General features: G+C 35.0%; 1 protein-coding gene across 1 annotated transcript in view; it reads right to left on the reverse strand.

The window, feature by feature from the left end:
• The window catches only part of LOC138705138 (cathepsin D-like), a 43325-nt gene that overhangs the window by 5224 nt on the left and 12126 nt on the right, over nucleotides 1–25975 (reverse strand). Inside the window, exons 2-7 of the mRNA XM_069833794.1 lie at nucleotides 24819–24870; nucleotides 21246–21360; nucleotides 17154–17335; nucleotides 12517–12713; nucleotides 4940–5062; nucleotides 2028–2184 (exon numbers count right to left, since the gene is read on the reverse strand). Coding sequence (XP_069689895.1) covers nucleotides 2028–2184; nucleotides 4940–5062; nucleotides 12517–12713; nucleotides 17154–17335; nucleotides 21246–21360; nucleotides 24819–24870 — 826 coding nt within the window. The remainder of the gene's footprint in view (nucleotides 1–2027; nucleotides 2185–4939; nucleotides 5063–12516; nucleotides 12714–17153; nucleotides 17336–21245; nucleotides 21361–24818; nucleotides 24871–25975) is intronic.

The following is a 25975-nucleotide window of genomic DNA, read 5'->3' on the forward strand; positions in this document are numbered from 1 at the left end:
AACATTATTATTATTATTATTATTATTATTATTATTATTATTATTAAATTAAATTATGTTAGATTTAACGACGCTCCCAACTGCCGAGGTTATACAGTATGAGCGTCGGTGTGCCGGAATTTTTTATTTTACATGCCAGTAAATCTAATAAATAGACTTCGAAGTTGAGGTCCCAGTCAGGGCGATACAGGTTAACTGATAGCGGAGTATTGTGAAGGTGGGGGAACAGGTTAGGGCTTGTTTACTTTTTCCATCTTCTCTCCACTGCGCTGTCTATCTAGGTATGGTTGACGTTTAAGCTTTCGTACATAGAGTACTAGGCACTGAAGCTGGAACATTTGGGACAACGTGAAGTCATTGCGATGTCGAAAACTAAATTCAAGTGGAACAAATTCTTTAATAAATGTGCATTATTAACTTTATTCTACAATAAAATAAAATAAAATGAAATAAAATAAAACCTTGCAAGAAAAGGCAAAATGCATCAAAACTGCTGGCAAAGAAAAAAAAATACGGCCTTATTTATGGACTAAAAATTTATAACATGATTTTGAATTATAGGCTATATAAATTATTAAGAAGTTATAACGTGTATTAAATCAAATTAAATGAAAGATAAATTTATAATACATAATTGAAACTGGTATTAATGTATATTGACTGATATATTTCAAATAAATAACTTATCTTGTGATTCGGTAATACATTATTATAATCCATTTGATTCTCCATTTATTTTATTATTAAGTTAATCTACAAAACTTTCATTTCGACTTCTTATTGATATTAAATTCTTACTAAATACAATATTTGAGTTATTTTCATATTAAATATATTATCTTTCTTTCTTTCTTTCTTTCTTTCTTTCTTTCTTTCTTTCTTTCTTTCTTTTCTTTCTTTCTTTCTTTCTTTCTTCGTAATAATTTATACAGCTATGTACTATATGTACGTACGGGCGAATCCAGAAATGCATATAGAGTGTTAGTTGAGAGGCCGGAGGCAAAAAGACCTTTGAGGAGGGCGAGATATATATGGGAAGATAATATTAAAATAGATTTTATGATAGAGACTAGATTAATCTTGCTCAACGTAGGGACCAATGGCGGGCTTATGTGAGGGCGGCAATGAACCTCCGGGTTCCTTAAAAGCCAAGTAAGTAAATAAGTAAGTAAGTATGTACTATATGTTCAAATTTCACTCCGAACACAAGTTTTACTCATACGGAAGTTAGATTTTGTAGCAATAGAACATAGCATTATTTACTAAATGTTGTGTCTTTTGCAATAATGTTATTATTTTAAGACAAGTTTATTTCTGTGTTTTATACTTTACATTTTATTACTTTATTTATGTCGTTTCTTTGCATTACAAATGTTGTATGTTGTGATAATAGGCCCCTAATACGTTTTTAAACAATACTGCGCCGTATGGACCTAAGAAAATGTTGTTTTTACACCTGAGAGGCAATAATAAGGCATTGTATTCTTCGCAACATAATATTTACGTTTGTCTCAGGCGAAAGTTTACTTTCATTTGTTCGGCCTACATTGCAAAATCTCCAGCTGATACGATATGTGTATGATGGTAGAGATCCACCTTTCTAGCTGTTCTGTAAACACTGCTCTATCCTATGTGCAGGTATCTTCAGAATTTAAGTGCCTCAACTTCGAAGTTTACTAATGACATGAGCCTTTCTCATTTAAGCACACGTAAACTCCATCGACCTTCACAGGGATTGAACCCACAACTTCGGGCACAGAAGGCCAGCACTTACCGACTGCGCCACCCATATCGACAGATGGACACTTTTGGTGCTATTCATAGACATTTCGCAGCACGCGCTACGAGCGTACTAAGCTAGCCCCGGCTATCCACTGGTTACTAGTAGCCCATAGAATTCAAATCATATCCTATCGCTAACACTTGTTTATGAATACGAAAACGCTGATCATCCACCGAAAGCCCGCGCTAAAAATGTCTCTGAATACGACCCAAAAGGCCTTACATACTGATGAACTTGCTCCTACCGTGTAGTCGATATCGCTTTCATTCTTCCGATAAGCTCCAATCATATTGTTCAATTCTTCTGCAAATTCCCTAGGTCCACGGATATCCGAAGTTCCAGTGTCAGCAGCAGCATCACATCCATTTGTACAGGTCGTCTTTCCATTTCCAAGCTTGATTCTAAAGGAAAGTAACAAGTGAGAATTATCCCAAATTGCAAAATTGTATTTTACTTTAACCATAATAATACCGGTATTTCTTTCGGATAGCGATGGGAGCTATCGAATGAAAACTATCGAATTACTCGATAATATCGTTAAATTCGATAGTTCTGTAAAGTATTCGAATTATTCATTCGTATGCTAATCCAGCGTTTCGCAAACCATTCGAATGATTCTTGCTAGTTACATAAAGACAAACAAGTTTCATTTGTATTTGTATCGGTAGAGAATTATACCTCTTCTATGTTTACATCGCTTTGTCTTGCCCAACGTGGATTATGGTCCGTTCCAGGCATCTCTGGAGTAACTTCACGCATATGAGGCCCATTCACAATGAAAATTAAACATAAGTAAGCATTAACTTAAGAATGTAAACGTTACGGTAAAATCACATCATTCATGATGGGGACATAAGCATAACCGCAAAGATACTTGGTAACCATGCAAACATAACAACGACGTCATTTCCTCATATTCTGTCTTATACAGGGACATCATTTTATTTTTACTAACATTTTTAATATTAACCTGGCTATACCTTTGGATTAATGATTGAGACCCGGAAACACCGTTTGCTACCTCCTTCCACGACTGGAGTTCGATGATACTGGCGTAAAATACAAACAAATCACTTTGCTAGGTACAGGAGGGAAGAAAAGTAGTTCATCCATTTACGTAAAGTAGAAAATATCGCGATTTTGAGTGTGATAATTTTCATTAGGTTTTGTTTAATCAAAATACAGTAAAGTATTAACAATAAGTGTTTTTACTCACGAACTGAGTTATCCATGCGAACGTATTCATTATGCAGTGTATATTATACTGTCTACAGCACATTCGCGTACGATATAGAGAACGAAGTTAAAGTGAAAAATAATCATAATATGGATATTTAAACACATTTTTGAAAACGGTGGCCGTTCATTTCGATACAGGCTTCAGTTCTAATGTGCATATTGTCGCACTATAGAGTATTGCATCTAATTCCAATTACCAGTTTCGTCCTTCATACTTAGTAACTCATGTTGAAATAATTCTTTACCTACTCTATAAAAGAGTACCTTACGTACTGTAAATTCAGTCTTCACTTCTGCCCGACCCGCACAGATAAAATTATTCAGACATGCTATCTACTGTCCGTCCAAGTGGTTATGTCGCAGGATCGTAGAAAGTGGGGGAATTACGTGATAGTTAATTACTTAACGAGGCCCTTTTATGTAAGTTATTTTAAACAGTTGCATAATATTACGTAGACGTCCAATTAATTCCTAACATAAATTAATGTTTTCAGAAAAGAGCTAAGGAAGCCCAGCCACTAGTCTTTAAGTTGAGCGAGCAGAAGCAGGTGGGGGAAATCGGGATGCGACGTGGGCAAACGGACGACAGTACCTGTGCGAAAATATGATTCAATATTGAAAGTTTTCGTCACTGTAAAACGCGAACATATTTCTGAAACGTACTATAATCACTAACTCAGTACTGCGGCCTTGGTTCTGTGTGGAGGACAGTTGGAACTTCGTTAGTAGAAGGGGTGGGAGTGAAGTACATTCAAAACTCAGGTACAATAAAAGTTGAAGAAAAAATAAAATGATATCCCTGTACTTCAGTGCTGCACGATTGTGTACTGTTTGCAAATCACGTAAGCATAAGCATGAAAGTTTGGAGTTCGCAAGCCTTCATGTTAACGTCTAACGGCAATGTTAATGTTAGTGTTTATGTGAATCATTGTGAATGATCTCATTTGATAACCTGGCCGCAAACGTCTGTGTTTATGTTACGGTTGTTTAATTTTCATTGTGAATGGGCCTTATCTGTTTCGGAGTGTATTGCGGGCAGCATCAGCTCGAGGCTGCTAAGGGGTAAGATGCTCGTGGTAGAAGGTAGAGTAGAGTTCAGATAGAAATGATCCAATCCCTGCAAGCGACTGCTCGCTTCGTTCAACCAACACCTCCCCCCCCCCACAGCGATCATTAGCCCTAGCCTCCCACATACCACTTGCGCAGAGGTCTTGTTTCGTCTTTCTGCTCTACAGATTCCTGAGACGGACCGTAGAAGCTCGCTTTGCAGTGTTGCCAACACATAAATTATTTCCCAGTCAGTTCAGCACCTGGAAATCCGACCCACTCAATATGTCTGTATACAAATAAAAAGCAAATTTTAACACAACTTACTTACAAATCTTGATTAAAATAATAATTAGTCAACCTCTGACGTCATAACGAGGAAATCTGACACAGGGGAGTCCTTATCATAGTACTGCACGGGAGTGCTATTCAAAGAAAAAGTAAAATTCCCAAAAAAATGAACAATTAAAAATGACAGCAGCTAAAAAAAGTAAAAAAGCGATGTAAATCGTAATTTCCGCCAGAAAATCCGTCACCCGTCAAAGTCATTCTTTTCTCTTCCGCTACGTTGAAATTCCGTGAGTTTTAACGGAATTTTCGTCCAGTTAGCAACACTGCACGTTTGTCTTGTTGAAGACCAGTACCTATCCTCGTTTTAAATTTTGCAATGGGTTTGTTTTTACTCTTGGTATGTGGGGGAAGGGAGAGAGAGAAAAAAATGAACTGTGGAAATACATGGGCTCGAATTATATCAACAATCATATTAATAACCATTGATAGTAGGCTTATTTCGTTATGCGGAAAAGAAATAAAGGTGATATAATATGATTAACTAGTACAAACACTTAGATGGAGCACAAGTTGACTTACTGGTCGAGTGTAAAGGTCCAGTACTCGGGTTTGGTGATGTTGGCTCGTGCCTTTAGTCCCTTGTAGTAACTTGGGTTGGTACCGCCTAGGTACAATTCATGTATTTTCTTGCTACCAGTATCACTGAAAAACAAACCAACATCAGTTAGCGCAATTTCTCTTAAAAATATGGGGAGATTGAATGTAATATAATTCTTCCCCAGTAGAAATAAATCTCGTACCATACTCTGTCGATAATGGAAAATAAATATACAAATGAACCGTAAGTAATGTCATTAATTTCAAGAGGTTATTCTTTGAGACGTTTCAAACCCAAAAGTTTAATACAATGTTGCTCGTTTTTGCTTTCTTTCAGAGACAAAATCTGTTGTATATTATACAGGGACATCATTTTATTTTTACTAACATTTTTAATATTAACCTGGCTATACTTTTAGAGAACCGGAAACACAAATTGCTCCCCCTTCCACGACTGTAGTTCGATGATACTTGCGTAACACACAAACAAATCACTTTACTAGGTATAGGAGGGAAGAAAAGTAGTTCATCCATTTACGTAAACTAGGAAATATCGCGATTTTGAGTTCGATAATTTTCATTAGGTTTTTGTTTAATCTTAATACAGTACTGTATTAAGAATAAGTGTTTTTACTCACGAACTGAGTTAGCCATTCGAACGTATTAATTATGCAGTGTATATTACTGTATACTGTCTACAGCACATTAGCGTACAATATAGAGAATGAAGTTAAATTGAAAAATAATCATAATATGGGTATTTAAAAACATTTTTGAAAATGGTGGCCGTTCATTTCGATACAGGCTTCAGTTCTTTTCTGCATATTATCGCACTATAGACTATTGCATCTAATTCCAATTGCCAGTTTCGTCCTTCGTACTAGTAACTCATGTTGAAATAATTCTATACCTACTCTATAAAAGAGTACCTTATGTACTGTAAATTCAATCTTTACTTCAGCCCGATTACACAGATAAAATTACTCAGACATGCTATCTACTGTCCGTGCAAGTGGTTATGTCGCAGGATCGTAGAAAGGGGGAAAATCAATTGACAGTTAATTACTTAACGAGGCCCTTTTATTTAAGTTATTTTAAACAGTTGTATAATATTACGTAAACGTCCAATTCCTAACAGAAATTAATGTTTCCAGAAAATAGCTAAGACAGCCCTGCTTTTGCAGAGGGGTGAACAGAAGCAGGTGGAGGAAATAGGGATGCGACGTAGGCAAACGGACAGCACCTGTGCGAAAATATCATTCAATATTGAAAGCTCTTTCGTCACTGGAAAACGCGAACATATCTCTGGAACGTACTATACTCACTCAGTGCTATTTACTATATGCGGTCTTGGATCTGTGTGTAGAGGAGAACTTCATTAGTAGCAGGGGTGGGAGTGAAGTACATTCAAAAACTCAGGTACAATAAAAATTGAAGTAAGAATAAAATGATGTCCCTGTACATTTCATAGCGTGTTTTCGGGAAGCCATTGATTTAATTCTCAATATTCTCGGTCAATTTAAGAGACCAGTGTATTGCGATAATTATACAGTGGATGCAGGATGACTAATCGTTGAATACATTTTTTTTTCATTCAGACCATTGGCTCAACAGGTTTTAAATCTAAACAGACAACGTCAACGCGCTACTGTATCTCCGTACAGTCAGAAGGAAAAGAAAAAAACATGTACTGTAGCACAGACCTCGTCATCATTGATGGAATTACTAGCGTTGCAGTAAACGACTATTCGTAAGTTGTCGAAGCTGAATCGTCTTCGCCTATCGCTTAAACAGTTTTTGTATCGAGAGAATTTCTGAAGAAAACCTCTAAAATGGGAATCATTTAATTTCTTTAGAGGAATATTTGCACTGAATATCATGTTGCACATGTCTTTACAAAACGTTTCCTGCACAGCTATATGATGATGATGATGATGATGATGATAGTTCCTCAGATTTCATTTCAACGCATTTCCTATGTGATGTACTGTTGCAATGTTTCTCTATAGTCTGAGTTGTCCTGGTTTTTATTTCAATTTTACATACATTACACACGATATTGTCTTCGTTAATACATAAAATGTCACTCCCAAACTTCTTAATTGCACTTCGAATCTCTGAGCGAATTGAACGTTTTGCCTTCGACATTATGAATTGATCAGCACAACATTATTCAACGCGTACTAAATACTTGAGCACACAACTGCACGCATTGCGTTGCAATATTACTATGAACTCTGCTGTACTCGCCAGGTACACAAAAGAAGGACGACGCGGCACGTGCCATATACTCCGATACAAAACAACTTCACTTTTCCTTAAGTCATCCCGCATACACTGTCTAATGATAATACATGATTGAAAGAATTGTCGTTTTGTCCTTTAAATATGCATATATTTTACCCGAAAAAATGTAATATTTTTAATTTTCTTTTCAGTACGAAAAGTTAAATTTGTTCCGATCAAATTTCTGCACATTTAAAGGGCAAAACTAAAATTCTTTCAATAGTAATTTATTATCATAATACAATGTTCTCTTAAACTGACTGAGCATATTTGGAATTCAATTAATTATTTTCCCAAAACATGCTATAAAACTATTTTATCTTGAAAAAGAAGAAAATCGAGCAAAATTGTATTAAACTTTTTTGTTTGAAATAACTCATTGAAATTAACGATATTACTTACGGTTCTGTGTATGTCGTAAAACTGAGTACAGACCATGAAGTCAAGTGACTTTTTAAGCTTGTACGAATATACCATTCAGAAAATAAAAGAGAGAAGCATACGTGCATATACACATGCATTTAATATGCTGTACCTATACAGTGTATGGACTGATATAAAACTTTAACTATGCTTTTATTTCCAACATGATCACAGACGTTGTTAAGTCATTCATTCAGTCTGAGTAGGATTGTTTTGTTTAGGAATAAAAATATATATTTGACTTTCACGTGTTAACTTGGACTAAGAACTATTCGAAATGTAGATCTTCAATTAACGTCTCATTCTCTTCGGCATCAGTCGCTGTCTATTCTGAATTGCACGTCTTGCTAGTACAGGGACATCATTTTATTTTTACTAACATTTTTAATATTAACCTGCCTATACCTTTAGAGAACCGGAAACACAGTTTGCTACCTCCTTCCAAGACTGTAGTTCGATGATACTGGCGTAAAACACAAACAAATCACTTTACTAGGTATAGGAGGGAAGAAAAGTAGTTCATCCATTTACGTAAACTAGGACATATCGCGATTTTGAGTTCGATAATTTTCATTAGGTTTTTATTTAATCAAAATACAGTACTGTATTAAGAATAAGTATTTTTACTCACGAACTGAGTTATCCATGCGAACGTATTCATTATGCAGTGTATATTATACTGTCTACAGCACATTAGCGTACAATATAGAGAAAGAAGTTAAATTGAAAAATAATAATAATATGAATATTTAAACACATTTTTGAGAATGGTGGCCGTTCATTTCGATGCAGCGTCAGTTCTTTGTGCATATTATCGCACTATAGACTATTGCATCTAATTTCAATTGCCAGTTTCGTCCTTCGTACTAGTAACTCATGTTGAAATAATTCTGTACCTACTCTATAAAAGAGTACCTTACGTACTGTAAATTCAATCTTCACTTCTGCCCGGCCCGCACAGATAAAATTACTCAGACATGCTATCTACTGTCCGTCCAAGTGGTTATGCCGCAGGATCGTAGAAGGGGGGAAATCACGTGACAGTTAATTACTTAACGAGGCCCTTTTATTTAAGTTATTTTAAACAGTTGTATAATATTATGTAAACGTCCAATTCCTAACAGAAATTAATGTTTCCAGAAAAGAGATAAGACGGCCCAGCTTTTACAGAAGGGCGAACAGATGCAGGTGGGAGAAATCGGGATGCGACGTAGGCAAACGGACAGTATCTGTGCTAAAATATTATTCAATTTTGAAAGCTCTTTCGTCACTGGAAAACGCAAACATATTTCTGGAACGTACTACACTCACTAACTCAGTGCTGTTTACTATATGCGGCCTTCATTCTGTGTGGAGGACAGCTGGAACTTCATTAGTAGAAGGGGTGGGAGTGAAGTACATTCAGAAACTTGGGTACAATAAAAATTGAAGTAAAAATAAAATGATGTCCCTGTACTAAATGTTCCATAATGTGCTAAACCGTTTGTAATAGTTAAGTGAGACATAAAACTATCCAAGATTATACACATTTGGTTGAATGGGCACGATTTCCTTTGCTGGATTGTTAATTTATTTTTTTTAGATTAATTAATGTAGTGTGTGGTAAATAATTTAGAATGGATTACAGCTGAAACATTTTTACATGTTAAAATATAGTCACGGCCATTTTAAATTCAAATGAATCACAAACATGTTGCTCAAAAGTAATGAAAGAGTCGGAAGAGCGAGCAAGACTAGCTATATTCTTCAGCTATGGGGATAAAGGAGAAGAGAAAAGGAAAGGAAATACCTCCGCACATATTCTTTTCGCTTACACATCTTTAGAAACAAACACACACTAAGGCAATGTGCATCAATAGTGGATTTTAGGCTAACAGCAAGTGCCGAAAGATATGATGCCTGCCTTATACAATCCGCCACTCAGCAATGCTTGCTTTCCTGTCTACTCGTATCGGCCCGAAGCATAACTGTCTTTGCCGGCGAAAGTGACATAGGGACTGCATTGACTGGATTGAGGTATTAGCGCCTAGGTCTGAGCTAGATATGACAACAAAGTTGTCATTTTCATAACAGTAATTTCTTTTAAATTTTCCATCAGTCTTAGTTGTTAGACATTTCTCATATACGTAGGCCTTTATAATTGTATAAGAATAGAAACTTGGAACAATTCAATAAACATTATTTCGACATGCGATATATGTAGGAGTAATTTGCTGTGATCAGGTAATTGTAGCTATACAATACAATTGTATTTAAGAATTTTAAGTTAAAATACTGTAGAAATGCAAGTAAAATATTATACTTATTTATTTACCTATTTATTTATTTATTTATTTATTTATTTATTTATTTATTTGTCAAGGAAATAAGATGTCACTCCAGTACAAATAATCGATCAGATCAACCATAGTTATCGATAAAAATACAATACATGATATCAAATTCAACTAGGTAATTGTCATACAATAGTGTCAAATATTAAATAGCTATCAAGATATATGCTGTCATGACCAGGCTTCGGCCTAGAGACACAGAGTAACCAGTATCAGGTTTAGAGTACACGGAGTATAAATGACGTCATGACCCGTGTGCAGTCACCCGACTGCAACAGCACAGGTGGGTCCGTAATGTGCATTACCGTTGTGTGTAGGCCTATTGCTGCTACGTGTAACAGGCTTCGGCGTAGGGACACCTGATTGAAGGTTACAACTCACGTTAATACTGTAATGGTAGACATTTATTGTCTACACTAGGATTGTGCTGTATATACTGCATCTGTACAGGATGAAATATATTTTGTGCCGTACTGTGACGGACTTTTACACGTTGAGATACGAAGTAAAGGTGCGCTCCATCTCCCACTTCATTCGACCAACACAACACTAACGTCTGTGCGTTCTGAACTTCATGCGTTTCTGTGCCCAGGACCGAAGCCTGGTCATGACCATGCTTTACATGACAATCATCGTAATAGATAGATAGATAGATAGATAGATAGATAGATAGATAGATAGATAGATAGATAGATAGATAGATAGATAGATAGATAGATAGATAGATAGATAGATAGATAGATAGATAGATAGATAGATAGATAGATAGATAGATAGATAGATAGATAGATAGATAGATAGATAGATAGATAGATAGATAGATAGATAGATAGATAGATAGATAGATAGATAGATAGATAGATAGATAGATAGATAGATAGATAGATAGATAGATAGATAGATAGATAGATAGATAGATAGATAGATAGATAGATAGATAGATAGATAGATAGATAGATAGATAGATAGATAGATAGATAGATAGATAGATAGATAGATAGATAGATAGATAGATAGATAGATAGATAGATAGATAGATAGATAGATAGATAGATAGATAGATAGATAGATAGATAGATAGATAGATAGATAGATAGATAGATAGATAGATAGATAGATAGATAGATAGATAGATAGATAGATAGATAGATAGATAGATAGATAGATAGATAGATAGATAGATAGATAGATAGATAGATAGATAGATAGATAGATAGATAGATAGATAGATAGATAGATAGATAGATAGATAGATAGATAGATAGATAGATAGATAGATAGATAGATAGATAGATAGATAGATAGATAGATAGATAGATAGATAGATAGATAGATAGATAGATAGATAGATAGATAGATAGATAGATAGATAGATAGATAGATAGATAGATAGATAGATAGATAGATAGATAGATAGATAGATAGATAGATAGATAGATAGATAGATAGATAGATAGATAGATAGATAGATAGATAGATAGATAGATAGATAGATAGATAGATAGATAGATAAAATGGAGTGAATGAATGAATGATCATATTCGATTCTTGTAGAAGTTAAAGCTAATATAATAGTGAAGATCTAAAGTTTCCAGGGAGTGCATAGTTGTGAAGTTGAATATTTCTTGTACAATAGCCGGCTAAGATACAAGCATTTATAGAAAAATACAAAACAAGATAAAAAATATTAATAACAAAAACACCTGTGAAACAGGTCAGAGACTTTGAAATACCTTGATTATATTTTAAGTAATAGATTTAAAGAAAATTAGAAAATTGCAGTGTTCATATGATACTATTAAAAGAACTTTGTGCGGTAAAACCAATGTTGACGAAATAGTAAGTTGGATTCTGACAACACGACAACAACAATAACAAGCGTTGGATCTTAAAATAGACAAAAAAAGGCAAAATAAAAACTGGTCCTCATCCCAAAATGTGAGGGAACATGTTTTTCTCTATTAAGGGGAGGCAGAGGTGAATATTTCAAAATCCACAAAATTTATCCGATTTGTTTGAAATTGATCATGGATACTAAGTATGTTATTAGTAATGGACATAGCAAGTTTCAACTTTCTAAGTACAATAGTTCTGTAAATATTAATAATTTTATAAAACTTTATATCGTTTGATATAAAATGCTCCATGCACCATATTGTAAGAAATTTTCAATATTTTTTTTTTATTTATATGTTCAGAGAAGGTATATAAATAATGATAAGTATTAGTTTATCATGGGAATAATATAGTAATACAGTTATCTTGGTTTTAATTTCATACTTTTAAGGGCACAAAATCAAAAACTAACATCAGAATATTAAAATAAAGATAATAAAAATAGAAAAAGCCAAATTTTTCATTTTTTCTTCAGTTTTGTTCGAAAATTTCACCTCTGCCTCCCCCTTAAACTCTTTCGTATATCTCCCCTATTAAAAAAAGGCATTTTATCTAACTTCTGAGCTCTAATGATGATGATAGAGTAAGAGTTAGGTAAATTTTTAGTGTTGAAGTACTCGCCTATTTTGGCAGAAGGTGAAATAAGGCTCCTTCATCAGGCCTTGATCGTCCAGTACTTCATACACCGGTTTCATTCCACTCCTAGATAACGGTGAAAAGCCGAATCCCATTATGCCGTCCAGTTCATTCGTTGTGAATGTGTCACTCACATTTAGAGCTTCTCCAAAAGAAACGTTTTTAGCACACAAGCCGCCAATCTAAAACATAAAAATACATTATGTATTTCCTTATCCCTTACCGAAAAATTAACTTCTATATCACTTGGTCAAGTTTGCATTACCAATTTATATATATAATCACTAGACTTCGTGGAATTGCCACGAGAATCGTAAGGTTTACTGCGCACGCGGTATAGACAGTATGAGAAAGGGGCGTGCAACGGATGGGGTATGCCTCTGATGTAAACACTGACCAGTACACTGCGGTTACAATAAAACCTGTATTCTGCATTCAAGAAATATAATGAATGATCATTGAAGTAGGAAATATCTAAACATGTAAATATACAATTATTTTATAGTGAGATATATTAAATCTTAAAATTTAATGTAAGATACTCACATCATCCTTGAATATGTGCATTGCAGTGAAGAATTACGTACATTTTGAGCGACTGCAAAGTAACCTCCTCCGATGGTCACTTAAACAGTTTTTATTTTGGGAAAATGTACGTTCAACATCACTCGATGTAATGCGTACATATTTGAAGAACGGAAAGTCACTACTTTTTAGTACACCAACTTCAGATGTCTTGTCGTGACCTGATAGTACATCATTTATAATAAGACGTTGTGAATAGGCAGGATTTTTAGCAATAATGTTTCTCAACTTACATTTAACTTTTTCTGAAATTAGTGAATTGTTATTTTGGATAACGGTTTGTGATACTTTATGCACTATATTAAGGGCTTCTGAGAGTTGTAGTTTAGACGATTCTAACAGGGTGATGCTTTTGGACACGATTTTAAAATTGGAATCAATGAACACAATATCTTCCAATATTCAGAAGGCAATGATTTTACAGCTGCAACAACGGAACTGTCTGTGCTATCCAATGCATCAATTACCTCCATTATTTTGCTGTAATGTTCTGCATAATAATTAACAGCATCCAACCACATTCCCCAACGAGTCAAGACTGGCTGCGGAGGTAAGGGTATTCCAGGGGCAATTATTTGGAACAGCAACACTCTCATTGTAGTAGGCTATGTTTGATTGAATTCTTGTCTGCACTGAACAAATGTTAAGCTTTGACTATTCCAACCACAGTAATGCAAAAACAAGTGCTTACATAGGTATACATTAGCTGTAGCTGCTCTATCTATTTGGATCGGTCACAACTCTTAACATGAACTGCTTATACTACGAGACCGGGCGGCCGCTCACCTCCTCTATACTACCGTACATCGGCAACCTGATCGCATGCTGCGTGTGGCAATTCAACGAAGTCTAATAATCACCATAACATATTGTGTAGGCCAAAAAATTAATCCTTACGTAGATTCTTCGAGCAACAGTGCAAAGGCTATTACTGTATAGATTACTGTGCATATTACTGTGGAATCCCGACCACCAAGTCATTCAACTGAGTGCGCTCCTTGTATAATGGCAGTTGACTTAATATAAATGTCAACATATATTCAAACTTGTAGTCAGGCCACAAAGGGAAAAACACTGAAGGAGAGGGATTCATTCCGGTGCTGTGGATTGAGCTTCGGCGTAGCTCAATGGTTAGAGCGCTTGGTACGTAGAACCAAGGACCCGGGTTCGATCCCCGGCGCCGGAGCGAATTTTTCTCCTCTAATATCAAAGGCTACTGTTTTAATGACTTATTCATTACGTGAACGTACTTATCTACACAATATATATACACGTGAACGAAAATCTTGTGCGGCAATAAGACGCAAATTTCTGGAAACGTTTCCAGATTTTTATTTACAGAGCAGGCTTAAAAATCAAGTTCATACAAGAAACCCACACTCCATAAACTAACTTAAACAGAACTATAAGAGATTAAGGGTATATGTACGTGAACGACTACAAGTATTATCAGAAAATGCAGGCTGTAAATTTCTAAAATTTTATAAGGAAATGAACTCACAATTGGACAAATTTAGAAGATACCACAACAAAACTGATTATAACTTAAATAACTGATAAAGGTATAAAAAGAACGCTACTAATAATATTTTTTAGAATTCACTTTTTAGTTTAAATTAAATTTTCGAAAATTTGAAAATTTTTACACATTATTTCATTAGAGATAGAATTCTGAAATTTTGTACACTGATTTAACGTGCATTTATGCAAAATGCAGACTACAATAGTGCCCATTTCTTTGAAAATAGGAAAATTAGGTCACAAAACATTATGTAAATTTTAATATATTTTATATAGGACAAATTAAAAAATAATTGTATTAAAATAAATAACTCTACATGTCTGAGAGTAGTCTACTTTTCAGAAATAAGCGTTTATTACATGCAGGAAAAATATTAAAGATGTCAGAGAGACCATAACAATGTTATGGTTACCAAATGATATAGTTAACTGCAGAATGTTTTTGTTTTTTTTTTTTTTATACATTGATAAAACTGGTTTCGAAAATATTATTAGTAACCTAGTACAGGAAGCTTTACCTGAAAGATTAAATTTGTATAATATATACGTTCCTATGTACGTTAACAGAAAACCACAATTTCAAGTCACACAGAGTTTGTTTGCACTCGATGTGGGTCTCTGGCGTTTCGTCAGCCCACGCGAGTTGTGTAGATATAAAGGGAAGAGTTGAGACGGTGTCGGGTGGAGTTCTCGGGTAGCTCAGTTGACAGAGCGCTGGTACGTTCAACCAGAGGTCCCGGGATCGATAACCGGCCCCGGAACAATTTTTCCCTTGAAATTATTCAAATCTGCTTTACAGGAAGCTTTACCTGAAAGATTAGATTTGTATAATATATACGTTCGTGTGTACGTTAACAGAAAACCACAATTTCAAGTCACACAGAGTTTGTTTGCACTCGATATGGGTCTCTGGCGTTTCGTCAGCCCACGCGAGTTGTGTGGATATGAAGGGAAGAGTTGAGACGCTGTCGGGTGGAGTTCCCGGGTAGCTCAGTTGGCAGAGCGCTGGTACGTTCAACCAGAAGTCCTGGGATCGATACCCGGCCCCGGAACAATTTTTCCCTTGAAATTATTCAAATCTGCTTTACAGGAAGCTTTACCTGAAAGATTAGATTTGTGTAACCTTTTTACACTTTTATCAGATATTTAAGTTCTAATAAGTCTTGTTGTGGTACCTGGTAATTTTTGTCCCATTGTGAGTTCATTTTCTTATAAAATTTTACAAATTTAGAGCCAGCATTTTCTGATAATATTTGTGGTCCTTACATGTGCCCTGTGATGTAGTTTGTGCTGTGGGCAATTTTATTGTTTATGGTGGCTGTACTGTTTGGTTTATTTTTCCTGAACGCACTCTGATCTTCTCCTCCGCTCATTGGAGGAATGACACGCATCGCCGGCCTCGGCTGGCAGACCGGGCTAACGTTCAGTTGGTGAGAGAACTCGACGGAGTTACGACATCAAGAGAGAAACGGGCAGTCTCCCGTCTCGGCTGAGATAGTCGTCAACTCATCGTATTACGTGGTTGCGGTGGTCGGGTGACCCCGTTGATTTGGATAGCTAGGACTTTCGTCTGTGTGGTATAATTCATCGGTGGAACATCGTTTGGATATCATCGCTTTACAGACTAAGGGATGGTCTGTTTCATTGTTAACGGCGAGTTGGCCAGCATTCCTAATTCTCATATTCTACACTACGAGGGATTATTAACGTCCGTAAAACCACAGGGAAGTTTTCTGACGTCGCTACGCCATTCATGTACATAGCGGCTCACTTTGTTATGGTGTGCTTCCCAAGGATATGAACTTTAACTCAGCTAAAGGTTGGGGACTACTACGTTTATATTATGACTTATTAGAGCCCGAGTCTATCCGGACTGTATTTTCCATGAGTGTTTAATTTACTCTGTGATACATCGCCATTCTTACATTCATTTTGATGGTAGACATTAATTTTCTCTCTTTCATTATCTCACTACTTTATATTGTTATTAGATTTATAATTCTTTGCTTTTGTATTCTTACATTAACTTATCTCTCTCACTTTGTTAATATTAAATTTTTACAATTATCATGGCTTTTACTTTATACTGTTTGTGAAAGGCAGCCAAAAATACCTAAAGTTACGATCATTTTTCCTTTCCTGGGTTTTACTCAGGCACGCTGATACAACAACCCTTAAATAAGTTCTATCAGTGCTGAAGAACTTGCGAGGGTGACTGCAAATTTCATAGAAAGATGTCAAATGTGTGTTGTAGTAAATGGAGGACTTTTGAACAACGAATGTGAGCTTGGTAGCACTGTAACTTTTAGCCTAAGCATTGTAACAGTAGGTTTGTAGGGCTAAAAGTACCGGAGACGAACGCGTGTTCCTCGCGGTAACCAACACATTGATAGCCGGGCCGGCTCCGGACGAAAAGCCGAGCGTTCCCAACTAATATATATGTCTTAATGGGCTGTATGTAAAGTTTTAAGAGTGAGTAAGCCACAAAACAGAATGAAGCTGTATGACTTATTTACCTCGAGATTGTCTCTTGATTTTTTCATGTAGATCGATCCTGTTCCATACTCGAGGGTGAAGCAAAGATCCTCATCCTCTTCACTCTCAGGAACACAGTCTTCAACATCAAAATCTTCTGGACAGTCTTCTTCGCCACATTGGTAGGTTTTTGATTTAGAGCCGCTAAACAAATGCAGTTTACCTGCAACATAACATTTATTTCAATAAAGTCATCACATTTAAAGAAAATAATAATATCTCTAACTATTTTGATTAATTGAAATGTGTCTCAGTGAAACGTACAGCAGAGTTCGTATAGGTCAGTTTCTGTCAGATGCGTTTCCAATTCACTGTGGGCTAAAGCAAGGAGATGCACTATCACCTTTACTTTTTAACTTTGCTCTAGAGTATGCCATTAGGAAAGTCCAGGATAACAAAGGGGGTTTGGAATTGAACGGGTTACATCAGCTGCTTGTCTATGCGGATGACGTGAATATGTTAGCAGAAAATCCACAAACGTTTAGGGAAAACACGGAAATTTTACTGGAAGCAAGCAAAGAGATAGGTTTCTAAGTAAATCCCGAAAAGACAAAGTATATGATTATGTCTCGTGACCAGAATATTGTACGAAATGGAAATATAAAAATTGGAAATTTATCTTTTGAAGAGGTGGAGAAGTTCAAGTATCTGGGAGCAACAGTAACAAATATAAATGATACTCGGGAGGAAATTAAACACAGAATAAATATGGGAAATGCCTGTTATTATTAGGTTGAGAAACTTTTATCATCCAGTCTGCTGTCGAAAAATCTGAAAGTTAGAATTTATAAAACAGTTATATTACCGGTTGTTCTGTATGGTTGTGAAACTTGGACTCTCACTTTGAGAGAGGAACAGATATTAAGGGTGTTTGAGAATAAGGTGCTTAGGAAAATATTTGGGGCTGAGAGGGATGTATTCTTCACCTGACATAATTAGGAACATTAAGTCCAGACGTTTGAGATGGGCAGGTCATGTAGCACGTATGGGCGAATCAAGAAATGCATATAGACTGTTAGTTGGGATGCCAGAGGGAAAAAGACCTTTAGGGAGGCCGAGACGTAGATGGGAAGATAATATTAAAATGTATTTGAGGGAGGTGGGATATGATAGAGAATGGATTGATTTTGCTCAGGATAGGGACCAATGGCGGGCTTAGGTGAGGGCGGCAATGAACCTCCGGGTTCCTTATTATTATTATTTAGTAGGTTATTTTACGACGCTTTATCAACATCTCAGGTTATTTAGCGTCTGAATGAGATGAAGGTGATAATGCCGGTGAAATGAATCCGAGGTCCAACACCGAAAGTTACTCAGTATTTGCTCATATTGGGTTGAGGGAAAACCCCGGAAAAAACCTCAACCAGGTAACTTGCCCCGACCTGGAATCGAACCCGGGCCACCTGGTTTCGCGGCTAGACGCGCTAACCGTTACTCCACAGGTGTGGACTCCGGGTTCCTTAAAAGCCAGTAAGTAAGTAAGTAATAGTATCTCTGGCTCCTTGATGCTCATATACAGGATGGATGATAGCCTGTGCACCAAAATGGAACTGGTAAGAGATTATGAATGAGAAGAGAGTTGAAAATCGAAGTAAGTTTTTTTTCTCTAGTATTAATCGTTTTAGAGGAAATCGTTGTGTTTCTATGAAGCACTTGGTAACTTCACGACTACTGCAATAACTCTAAGCAAGCGCGGCCTGCACTTTTTACCTTCCCCTCTCCCTCTGGTGTATCCGATCGATAACGCGCGACAGTGCGTTGCGTTGCAAGATTTATTCAAACGATTTTCTTTATTATTCAATTCAAATTCAAGGCTAAACGGTTTAAGGGGAGTGATGGGTGATAGGTGTTTTATTTATATTTTATTATTATTGTGTTAAATTGTATTCTGTATTCTTATTGTATTGTGTATAAAATTGTATTGTGTATTGTAAATTTTATTGTGTATTGCTTATCATTTTATTGTGTATTGTTTATATTTTGTATACCACTGCCACCGGGTATTTGCCCACTTGCAGTGTAAATAAATAAATTCATACATATATACATACATTTTTTCATGCTACGTCCTTGATTTTTTTGTACACATAATTACGGTATGATGGATAATGGTGTGGTGAAGTTTCATTTTTCTCTGAGTGAACTAGTTTCTGAGTTGTTAAGAAAAATATATTTTCAAAAATTTGCATATTTCAAAATGAAATGTGTCGCTCAGTTTTGCAGTAAAATGTTCGAAATTTTTTGCATATTTAAAAAAAAATTAGGCATTAGTTTTCCTATATCTTTACCATACCGGAAATTTTGCTTATCTTCGTTTTTACTTCTCATCCCTAAATATTTGAAACTCCCTATATTTCCGTCTGAAAGAAATGTTCAAAACTGAGTAGTAGGCCCTAATCATAGCCTACTTCTATTACATAAAAATGACAGGGGATTAATCAAATCCCTAAAATTACGTGAAACTACTTTTATGCTGTTTGTGATTGTTATTGTGAGCGTGATTGAGATTTTGAGCATGTTTAAGGGGACACTATGGTGAAATAATGGTGAAAAATTAAGAAAATCGATTTAAAATTTATTGCGACTCTCTGTTTAGACCGAGCTCAAAAAGCCAATTAATTTATGTTCCCATGACTATTTTCAAGCTTTTGAGCTAATATGAATTAAAAATTGTGAAAACTGTGACGCAAGGAGCCTTTTTAGTGACGTCAATATAAAATACATTTAAAAAATATCATTTCGAAACTATTAGCTCTAATGGAACAAAATTTTGTAGGTACAGGACATTTTATTTTTACTTCAATTTTTGTTGTACCTGAGTTTTTGAATGTACTTCACTCCCACCCCTTCTACTAATGAAGTTCCAACTGTCCTCCACACAGAATCAAGGCCGCATATAGTAAAATGCACTGAGTTAGTGCGTATAGTACGTTCCAGAAATATGTTCACGTTTTCCAGTGACGAAAGAGCTTTCAATATTGAATCATATTTTCGCACAGGTACCGTCCGTTTGCCTACGCTTCAATCCCGATTTCCCCCACCTGCTTCTGCTCACCTCTCTGTAAAAGGTGGGCTGTCTTAGCTCTTTTCTGAAAACATTAATTTCTGTTAGGAATTGGACGTTTACGTAACATTATACAACTGTTTAAAATAACTTAAATAAAAGGGCCTCGTTAAGTAATTAACTGACACGTGATTTCCTCCCTTTCTACGACCCTACAACATAACCACTTGGACGGACAGTAGATAGCATGTCTGAGTAATTTTATATTTTCGGGTCGGGCAGAAGTGAAGATTGAATTCACAGTACGTAGAGTAGGTACAGAATTATTTCAACATGAGTTACTAGTACGAAGGACGAAACTGGCAATTGGAATTAGATGCAATAGTCTATGTGCGATAATATGCACAAAAGAACTGAAGCCTGTATCAAAATGAACGGCCACCATTTTCAAAAATGTGTTTAAATATTCATATTATGATTATTTTTAAATTTAACTTCTTTCTCTATATTGCACGCTAATGTGCTGTAGACAGTATAATATACACTGCATAATGAATACGTTCGCATGGATAACTCAGTTCGTGAGTAAAAACACTCATTGTTATACTGTACTGTACTCTGATTAAATAAAAGCCTAATGAAAATTATCAAACTCAAAATCGCGATATTTCCTAGTTTACGTAAATCAATGAACTACGTTTCTTCGCTCCTGTACCTAGTAGAGTGATTTGTTTGTGTTTTACGCCAGTATCATAGAACTCCAGTCGTGGAAGGGGGTAGCAAACTGTGTTTCCAGTTTTCTAAAGGTGTGTCCAGGTTAATATTAAAAATGTTAGTAAAAATAAAATTATGTCCCTGTATATTTATGTAGTTTAAAATTAATAAATTTTGGATGAAAATTGTAAAAGTTTTAAAACTCATAGAAATGTCCCCTTAAGACATGAAATATAATTTAACTTCTATGTTTATCTTCATTTCTGTCTTTATACTCCCAGCATTTAAATTTAATAAGGGGAAACTTTCTCATTAATTACTTGAAAACAAGATTAAAGTAACAGATAAAGCTTACCACAGGTTTCGTCGCAATTGCTTGAGGTGACCCAAAAATCAGCCGATCCCGTGTCCATGATGATTGACATGTTCTGCGGGGGTGTTCCCAGGCCGATGTGACCTACGTTCAGCGACTGAAACATCAGATTCAGAGTTGCAGTGGCGAAACAACGTCTACCTCAAAAGCAAGTGAAGAAAGCTTGTTTATTGATGAGACGTAGCGAAAGAAAACTACTTTTGGTGTCGAGTGCAGAACTAGCATAACTCCTGACTTCTGAACCCCTGTCTTGCTTGTCTTGTCACAAAGGAGATCAGGGTTCAACTCCATAATTTCTAATGCAGCTCGTAGCTAACTAGCTCTGTCTTAATTCCATCGTTTCTCCGCTGGATTACACAGTTGTTATTAACGTAGACTGCCTCTCTTCCTCCGATGGCAACAGCCTGGAGGCTAAGATACGAGTATCTTCAAGTTCTGGAGCATTGAAAGACGTTGGGAATAAAATATTTGAGAATAGAAGTAAAGTTTCATAAAAACATTCTCGAGAGTATCTAATAGCATGGTCACTTGCCTTTGATTAGTTAATTAATTGAATACATTGAAATAAAGAAGGAAATGTTTCTTTTCTTCCTTCTGTTTTCTCTACTTTATCATATACCCTCTACCCTTGTCATGTACAGGCATATTAAAAATTCTATTTCATTTTTACCCACAAGGAAAATCTATGACGGGACTCTCGTAATATGGAGTCAGAAGGCAACACGTGATATTACAATTATAATAGACAAGCATCCATGCCCAAGGTAGGATTCGAACTAACATTCGTTTCTTTTGTTTCCAAGTTTTCTTTCTTTCTTTCTTTCTTTCTTTCTTTCTTTCTTTCTTTCTTTCTTTCTTTCTTTCTTTCTTTCTTTCCTTTTCCTTCCTGTCTTTCTTTCGTTTTTCTTTCTGTTTTTCTTTTTCTTTCTGTCTATCTTTTTTTTTCTTTCTGTCTGTCTTTCTTTTTTCTTTCTGTTGGTCTTTCTTTTTTTCTTTCTGTCTGTCTTTCTATTTTATTTCTGTCTATCTTTCTTTTTTCTTTTTGTCTGTCTTTCTTTTTTTCTTTCTGTCTGCCTTTCTTTTTTCTTTCTGTTTGCCTTTCTTTTTTCTTTCTGTCTGTCTTTCTTTTTTCTTTCTGTCTGTCTTTCGTTTTTCTTTCTGTCTGTCTTTCTTTTTTCTGTTTATCTTTCTTTTTTTCTGTCTGTCTTTCTTTTTTCTTTCTGTCTTTCTTTCTTTTTTCTTTCTGTCTTTCTTTCTTTTTTCTTTCTGTCTTTCTTTCTTTTTTCTTTCTGCCTGTCTTTCTTTTTTCTTTCTGTCTGTCTTTCTTTTTTCTTTCTGTCTGTCTTTCTTTTTTCTTTCTGTCTGTCCTCCTTTTTTCTTTCTGTCTGTCTTTCTTTTTTCTTTCTGTCTGTCCTCCTTTTTTTCTTTCTGTCTGTCTTTCTTTTTTCTTTCTGTCTGTCTTTCTTTTTTCTTTCTTTTTTCTTGCTGTCTTTCTTTTTTCTTTCTGTCTCCCTTTCTTTCTTTTTTCTTTCTGTCTTCCTATTTTCTTTCCGTCTTTCTTTCTTTTTTCTTTCTGTCTTTCTTTCTTTTTTTCTTTCTGTCTTTCTATCTTTTTCTTTCTGCCTGTCTTTCTTTTTTCTTTCTGCCTGTCTTTCTTTTTTCTTTCTGCCTGTCTTCCTTTTTTCTTTCTGTCTTTCTTTTTTTTCTTTCTGTCTTTCTTTTTTCTTTCTGTTTGTCTTTCTTTTTTCTTTCTGTCTTTCTTTCTTTTTTCTTTCTGTCTGTATTTCTCTTTTCTTTCTGTCTGTCTTTCTTTTTCTTTCTGTCTATCTTTCTTTTTCTTTCTGTCTATCTTTCTTTTTCTTTCTGTCTATCTTTCTTTTTTCTTTCTGTCTGTCTTTCTTTTTTCTTTCTGTCTGTCTTTCTTTTTTCTTTCTGTCTGTCTTTCTTTTTTCTTTCTGCCTGCCTTTCTTTTTTCTTTCTGCCTGCCTTTCTTTTTTCTTTCTGTCTGCCTTTCTTTTTTCTTTCTGTCTGCCTTTCTTTTTTCTTTCTGTCTTTCTTTTTTTCTTTCTGTCTTTCTTTTTTCTCTCTGTCTCTCTTTCTTTCTTTCTTTCTGTCTTCCTATTTTCTTCCCGTCTTTCTATCTTTTTCTTTCTGCCTGTCTTTCTTTTTTCTTTCTGCCTGTCTTCCTTTTTTCTTTCTGTCTTTCTTTTTTTTTCTTTCTGTCTTTCTTTCTTTTTTCTTTCTGCCTGTCTTTCTTTTTTCTTTCTGCCTGTCTTTCTTTTTTCTTTCTGTTTTTCTTTTTTTTCTTTCTGTCTTTCTTTCTTTTTTCTTTCTGTCTTTCTTTTTTTTCTTTCTGCCTGTCTTTCTTTTTTTTCTTTCTGCCTGTCTTTCTTTTTTCTTTCTTTCTGTCTTTCTTTTTTATTTCTGTCTTTCTTTCTTTTTTACTTCTGTCTGTTTTTCTTTTTTCTTTCTGTCTGTCTTTCTTTTTCTTTCTGTCTGACTTTCTTTTTCCTTTCTGTCTATATTTCTTTTTTCTTTCTGTCTGTCTTTCTTTCTTTTTTCTTTCTTTCTTTCACTTCTTCCTTTTCATGATTCCGTCTAATTACATTACTTACAAATGGCTTTTAGAGAACCCGGAGGTTCATTGCCGCCCTCACATAAGCCCGCCATCGGTTCCTATCCTGTGCAAGATTAATCCCGGCCCCTAGCATCATATCCCACCTCCCTCAAATCCATTTCAATGTTATCCCTATCTACGTCCCGGCCTCCGCAAAGGTCTTTTTCCCTCAGGTCTCCCAACTAACACTAATTGCATTTCTGGATTCGCCCACACGTGCTACATGCCCTGCCCATCTCAAACGTCTGGATTTTAATGTTCCTAATTATGTCAGGTGAATGACATTTAATGCGGTGCTTAAGTTGTTCCTAAATTTTCCTATGTAACACGTTCTACACAGCCATAAGTGTTAGCACTGCCGCAATGTGGAATTATTTTTTATACTAAACACTGAATGATTGAGATATCTGAAATAATTTCGTTATAATGTATTCGTAGTTGATGTTATTAATATCAATACATTTGTTTTATATATAGCAGAATACGAATGGTTTGTTTCAAAAACCTGTTATTTCACTTTCATTTAGTCCTATTGGCTCTAAAATATACGAACCAATTAAAAAAATGCATGTTTATTCTCATCTTACAAATATTTATGTAATTCTATGTACTAGAATACTTCATAGTTTGTCAACAATTTCTAAATTAAAATATAAGATAAAAAGTTTTGGCCTGAAAAATCTAAAATACAAAGTTTTTGAAAATAAATCATATTTTTAAATATAATTTTTCAGTGACAAATAGCATGAATTGTCAAAAATAACTTTACCATTGGATTCAGGGTGTAACAAATATGTTTATAATGTTACGAGTTATAATAGCAGGTCCTTTAAACAAACCATTACACATTTAAAACAAAAATATGTACCTATAAATTTTTATATAGTGAAAGGGGCAACTTCTTTAAACAATACGTGAATTACAAACTTATACTTAACCGAGACATCTTCACGGCCGACTTTAGATCCTGGAATAGAGCTGAGTTGTATTCTGTAAAATAATTAATACATATATTATTAATGTACTTAAATATATATTCAAAATTAATCATTTATCTTCATTCATGTCAAGGTCGATGTTGCAGGAATCTAATATAAGACAAATAATTGTTACTCACAAAGAAGAGTTAATATTAGTTACATCAGGTTATTCAAAAGTCACTTCAAATTTCAAAATGTTGTAAGTACAGAGTTTATCACGTACGACGCAATCGCCTGCCCACATCTTCCACGGCTTGTCTAACGCATACGCCTAGCACAGTTGCCGCGTCACGGGCCGGCTTGTCTCCCCTGAGTTGTGCGTAAACTAAGAAGTAATGTGACTAGATTGGGCTTAGCTTTATTTACAGAAGGTGCTCAAAATGACGTCCCTCTGCTGCTAGAGAATCCTGGAATCTTTCCAATACGTTATTAATCACTTAAATCTCTGAAACATTGGACACAACTATCAACAATATACCTCTACTAGAAACATCAACAACCAAATTTCTTGGTTTGCATATTAATAATACAATAAATTTGAAAAACCATATCAAAGAAATAAACCCCAAACTTAGCCCAGCATGCTTCGCAATTAGGTCGTTACAACAATTTCTAAACAGCAATATCTTAAAGACAGTATATTTTGCCTATTTTCACTCCATTATGTCCTACGGAATAATATTTTGGGGAAATTCTGCAGATAGTAAAAATATATTCTTATTACAAAAAAGAGCCATTAGAATAATAGTTGGATCAAAGGCTAGAGAATCATGTAGATTATTTTTTTTAAATTAGAGATTCTAACCTTAACAAACCAATACATATACTCTACAATAAATTTCCTCTTATGTAATAAAGAAAATTTTCCAACTAACTCAGCCATACATAGTATAAATACCCGCAGAAGGAATGATTTTCATACGCCATCATCAAATTTATCATGCTTTCAAAGGGGAGTACGTTACATGGCGATAAAAATATTCAATAGTCTTCCTGAAGACATTAAGGATCATATCCAAAACCCTGCATTATTTAAGGTAAAACTAAAAAATTACTTAATATCTCACACTTTCTATTCTGTAGATGAATTCTTGACATTTCACAGTACTGTGTAA

This window comes from Periplaneta americana, chromosome 1 (assembly GCF_040183065.1).
Source record: "Periplaneta americana isolate PAMFEO1 chromosome 1, P.americana_PAMFEO1_priV1, whole genome shotgun sequence".
In the NCBI taxonomy this organism is placed as follows: Eukaryota; Metazoa; Arthropoda; class Insecta; order Blattodea; family Blattidae; genus Periplaneta; species Periplaneta americana.